This window comes from Arachis duranensis, chromosome 9 (assembly GCF_000817695.3).
Source record: "Arachis duranensis cultivar V14167 chromosome 9, aradu.V14167.gnm2.J7QH, whole genome shotgun sequence".
Classification (NCBI taxonomy): domain Eukaryota; kingdom Viridiplantae; phylum Streptophyta; class Magnoliopsida; order Fabales; family Fabaceae; genus Arachis; species Arachis duranensis.
The window spans coordinates 8,727,806-8,733,640 of record NC_029780.3 but is presented as its reverse complement, the minus strand read 5'-3'; the positions used below and the strand labels follow the sequence as shown (position 1 = coordinate 8,733,640).

General features: G+C 36.1%; 1 protein-coding gene across 2 annotated transcripts in view; it reads left to right on the top strand.

Annotated features, from left to right (window-relative positions):
* LOC110275457 (uncharacterized) overlaps nucleotides 1-4,848 on the top strand; it is an 18,271-nt gene extending 13,423 nt beyond the window's left edge. Inside the window, exon 4 of one of the 2 annotated variants that reach the window (XM_021131608.2) lies at nucleotides 4,713-4,848. Coding sequence is in view for 1 of the 2 variants with exons in the window: in XM_052254537.1 (XP_052110497.1) it covers nucleotides 2,443-2,481 (39 nt within the window). In the remaining variant the exon portion in view is untranslated. Of the gene's footprint in view, nucleotides 1-2,442; nucleotides 2,501-4,712 lie in introns of those variants that run through there. The other variant, XM_052254537.1, reaches the window with a different exon arrangement.
* Nucleotides 4,849-5,835: the final 987 nt, after the last annotated feature.

Here is a 5,835-nt window from a genome sequence, read left to right as displayed (position 1 = left end):
AGGCCATAATAGAATATATCTAATATTGTCCATTCTGAAAACATGTCAGATGGACATCTTTTTGGTCAGCTGCTTGTATCTTTCCCAAGCTTCATAGAGGGATTCACCATCTTTTTGTTTGAAGGTTTGAACATCCATTCTCAGCTTGCTCAGCTTTTGAAGAGGAAAGAATTTATCCAAGAAGGTTGTGACCAGCTTATCCCAGGAGTCCAGGCTATCCTTAGGTTGTGAATCCAACCATATTCTAGCTCTGTCTCTTACAGCAAATGGGAAAAGCATGAGCCTGTAGACTTCAGGATCAACTCCATTCGTCTTTACAGTCTCACAGATCTGCAAGAACTCAGTTAAAAACTGATAAGGATCTTCAGATGGAAGTCCATAAAACTTGCAGTTTTGTTGCATTAAGGGAACTAGCTGAGGTTTCAGCTCAAAGTTATTGGCTCCAATGGCAGGAATGGAGATGCTTCTACCATCAAATTTGGACGTTGGCTTTGTAAAGTCACCAAGCATTCTCCTTGCATTATTATTATTTTCGGCTGCCATCTCTTTCTCTTGTTCGAAAATTTCTGAAAGGTTACTTCTGGATTGTTGTAACTTAGCTTCTCTTAATTTTCTCTTCAGAGTCCTTTCAGGTTCTTGATCAATTTCAACAAGAGTGCTTTTATCCTTGTTCCTGCTCATATGAGAGAGAAGAAAACAAGAAAAGAAAGAGAAATCCTCTATGTCACAGTATAGAGATTCCTTTATGTTAGTAGAAAAAAGAAAAAGGGGGTAGAAGAAAGAAAAGTGAAGAATCCAAACACAAGGGATATATTGGGTTCGGATTTTAGATGAAGAGAGGTGAAGAGAAGTGTTAGTAAATAATTAATTAAATAGAATAAGAAAAGAGAGGGAGAATTTCGAAAATAATTTTGAAAAAGGGGTTAGTAATTTTTGAAAATTAAAGATAAGATGTAATTAAAATTAAAACATGAAACAATTAGTTAATTAAAAAGAATTTTTGAAAAAGGGGTGAGATATTTTCGAAAATTAGAGAAGAAAGAGTAGTTAGGTGATTTTGAAAAAGATAAGAAACAAACAAAAAGTTAATTAGTTAGTTGAAAAAGATTTTAAAATTAAATTTTAAAAAGATAAGAAGATAAGAAGTTAGATAAGATATAAAAGATAAGATAAAAATTTTAAGAAAAAGATATTTTGAAAAAGATTTTGAAAAGATAAGATTTTTTTAAAATTGAAAATTTGACTTGACTTGTAAGAAACAACTAATTTTTAAAAATTTTTGACCAAGTCAACCCAAAATTTCGAAAATTTGGAGGGAAATAAGGAAAAGATATTTTTTTGAATTTTTTGAATTTTTTATGATGAGAGAGAAAAACACAAAAATGACCCAAAACATGAAAATTTTGGATCAAAACACAAGATGCATGCAAGAACACTATGAATGTCAAGATGAACACCAAGAACACTTTGAAGATCATGATGAACATCAAGAACATAATTTTGAAAAATTTTTGATGCAAAGAAAACATGCAAGACACCAAACTTAGAAATCTTTAATGCATGGACTCTTACAAACAAAAAATGCATATGAAAAACAACAAATCATCAAGATCAAACAAGAAGACTTGTAAAGAACAACTTGAAGATCATTCAGAACAACATGAATGCATGAATTTTTTTCGAAAAAATGCAAGAAAAATTTTTAAAGCATGCAATTGACACCAAACTTAAAAATTGACTTAAGACTCAAACAAGAATACAAAATATTTTTTATTTTTATGATTTTATAATTTTTTTTGTATTTTTATTAATTTTTTTCGAAAACAAAGTTGAAAAAAAAACGAAAAAGAAAAGAAAAATTTTGAAAAAGATTTTTGAAAAGAAAATTACCTAATCTGAGCAACAAGATGAACCGTCAGTTGTCCATACTCGAACAATCCCCGACAACGGCGCCAAAAACTTGGTGGACGAAATTGTGATAAAAGAGTTCCAGGCACTGTTAGAGAAGCTCACAACTCCGTTCAACTTAACCAGCAAGTGTACTGGGTCATCCAAGTAATACCTTACGTGAGTAAGGGTCGATCCCACAGAGATTGTTGGTATGAAGCAAGCTATGGTCACCTTGTAAATCTCAGTTAGGCAGATTAAATTGGTTTATAGTGAGTTCGAAAATTAATAAATAAATAGAAAATAAAAAGGGATAGAAATACTTATGTAAATCAATAGTGGGAATTTCAGATAGGCGTATGGAGATGCTGTGCTCCTCTCGTATCTCTACTTTTTTATTACATCCATCCAATCCTTCTTACTCCTTTCCATGGCAAGCTGTATGTAGGGCATCACCATCATCAATGGCTACTTTTAATCCTCTCGGGAAAATGGTCCTATGCGCTGTCACTGCACGGCTAATCATCTGTCGGTTCTCATGATGTTGTTGTGCAGTCGCGGTTGTCGGAGTCTTTCATCGCCGCTGCCGCTTGAGGTGGCTGACGGAGCCGCTGCTGGGTTGATATGGAGCTGCAGCTGTTTTGCTTTGTTAATTCAGTGAGTATTTTACGCTTTGAAACCTCCGCGTTAATGTCTTGTTATGTATATTAAGGTCTTGCGGTATTAATGTGTTAGGAGTCAGAATCTGGTTTGCTTATGCCGATTGTAGCTGTTTCTGATTTTGAGAGAAACAAGCAGAGCCGAGGTTTTAATTGCCAGTGATTTCGAGTTGAGAACAAAAAGAACTTATGAGGTGTTTGGGTTATGGTTTTGCCGTTTTGAGGTAGGGGCGCTTTCCAAAAACTATGTTTTATGTATTGGAATTATTACGTATGGATACTGATGTGAGATATTGTGTATTTGGTGATTGTATCTGACTTATGTATTATTTGATTGACTCGAATGATTATGGATGTTGGTTTGGCTGAATTGTTGTGCGGCTTTGTGAATTGTAATGTTTGAAGTTGATTCTTTAAAGATTTGAAATCTAAGTTTAATCCGTTGAGGATTGATTTGATTTGAGTTAATTATTTTGATGATTTGAGAAGTCGAATGCACTTTTGAATTTAGCCTGGTTTACTTTAATTGACTTGGTTTTGGACAAATGATTTGTTATTGAGCCATTTTTTTAAAGCTTTGGAAATGAGTTAAAACGGTTAATATTGAGTTGATTTTGAAATGGTTTTTCCTGAGATATGCCGCTGAGGCGACTGTTGGATTTAGCTTGCTTTGAATTGATTTCTGGTTTTGAGCTGTTGAAAAGGAATGAGAAACGGTTTAGTTGGGACCCGAACCGGGTGACAAAGTCTAAGTTTTAGGGGAGATGCTTCCAAAATTTCTAAAAAAATCTGAGGCTTTATTTGAAATGTTATTTGGGAAATTTTGAGTTTAATGCCTTTCCTATTTACTTGGAGGATTGTGAATTTAGGTCTTCTTTTATCAACTTTACTTAGATCAATTATGAAAAAGCGATGAAGCTATGCTTTGAAAGAATTACTGAAAAGAGAATCATGATTTCTCCTCATTTTCCAAGAAGAATAGTATGTCTTTGGGTACAAGTTATTCGAAAGAGAATTTTGCCTTGAGGCTGTTTTAAAAGGTAAAATGGGTATATGTTTTTCTCTATTAAACATAAAGGGTGTCCATTGGAAGAGTTTTCGTGATTTTAAAAGGAATTGGATTTCGATTGATGAACTTCTTTATTTTAATGTTTTGAATGAGATTCAGAATACCCTTTTAACTCTAGTTTGACACAAGAAAAATGGTTCTCTTAGCAGTTTGAAATGCTTCAGATTTAATTATGGAATTGAAGCCGGTTTTGTTTAAGTAAAGGAAATGGCTTTGAAAAGAGTAATTGATTATATGACTCGGATTGGCTTAGATCCTATTTTACTACTCAAATCAGGAGACAAGAGTTTCCCTGGAAGGAAGCAGTGGCTAGCCACCACGTGCTCCAGGTGGAGACTCGAAGCTCTTTTGACCCTATGTCGTCAGGGTGGCCGGGCACTGTGAAATTCCCGCATGAGCTCACTCCCATGAATATTCACCAGTGAGGGTGATGGATATGGATCATGATTATGATCAAGTTTATATTGAGTATAACTCGAGTTGGGGAGACACGACAGAGGGACAGTCCAATGTTTAGCTACCAGGACTTGTCGGGTTGGCTCTATAACCGACAGATGATATCATCAGCCACTAGGGACAGGCATGCATCATATGCATCTATGTGACATTGTTTGGGTGTGCACATTGTACGTGGTTTGCCTTTGTGATTAACTGCTAATTGTTCTACTTGCTGTAACTGTTTGTTTGTGCTTGAACTTCCTATTTGTGTTTGCATCTAGGACTCTGTTGGATTGTGATGGTTGATTGATGGTTGGATTGTTTGGGCCTAGGGCCGTGGTTGGAATGAGATGAACCAATGGCTGATTTCGGTTGTGTTTCTAGTTGGGAATAAAATATGAAAGGTTACTTTGGTTCAGTATATATAAACCATTTTGAAAGGCTTTGATGTTTTGAGAATTGAACGGTTCCTCTTTCAGAAAAGATTTCCGACTTTACTTTTATTGTAAACTGTTGTTTTTGAAAAGAGGCATAAGATGGTTATTAATCTCTGGTACGGTTTATCTTCATGTATCATATTACAGTAATTCCCAAAAACCCTCTACTGAGAACCCTTTCGAGGATGATGTTCTCACCCCCCTACATTTTTCCCCTTTCAGGATATGGGCGCAGAAGTTACGAAGAGCTTATTTAATTGTTGTGATGCTCTGTATTATTTTAGTTATGGTTTATTGTACCCTCGCCTCTATCTTGAGATATTTTGTAAGAGGGATAGGGATTGTATTGGTTAATGTTTGTAATATTTTATATATATATGTATGTATATATATATGGATGTACTCTTTATGAGTTTTTGTAAGTTGTATGATATCTATGGATGTACGTTATCGAATGTAGTATCTTTGGAGCGATACTGTGGTAAAAAGATTTAAACAGGCTCATATTTTTGTATTAAATAGTATAAGTGTCGTCGTAATGTCCAAGCTATCAGAGTTGCGCAGCCGGAAGCGTGAGCTTTGGTAGTTAGGGTGTTACACCACATCCCCATTAGTAAGTTCTTGACGGTTTTGTACTTTCTCTCTCTGTCGGTCATAATTTTTCCAATAAGGTTAACACAATCATCTTGGAAGCCTGGACTTGTTTGATTATTCAGGGTGATGGTGGTTCCTTCTATTGGTTTGATACCCATGTTTGGTATGGTCATATTGGTTAAATACTGATAGGGGAGGAGTTGGAGTGCAAGAGTTTGGGGGGTGTCGGTGTGAGTAGGTATAAGACTGGAAAGGATACAATTGTAGGAAGATGGTTAGAATGGATTGGAGAATTTTTTGTTGCAATACCACTTAGTTAATTGCATGGTGAGTGTGCCTAAATATCATGGTTGTGAAAAGAAAGGTTGAGAATGAAATCTTGGATTGAACTAAGATCACGGAGATAGAATCTTGAGTTCTAATTTGTCTCTCCTGTTGAGAGTTCCATCCCTCCTGATGAGAGAAAACTTATAACGCCTTTGATTATCTCCGACATACACGGCAAGATAACCCATTGGGCTCCTGCGGATTTTAAGTTGCTTGCTTAGCTGAGAAGGATGCTGTTCATACCCTCGGCCAAGCTGTCCGACCCGGGAGGTCTGGCGATAAAGCGACCGACCTCTTCAGGTCAGACTATCCGACCTCTTCTCAAAGAGCTCGGCCAAATCACCAAGAAGAGCCCAACAAGGGCCCAACAGAGGAACATGACCCAAATCCTAAGGCAGTCCAAGCCTATAGAGACAAGGGCGGT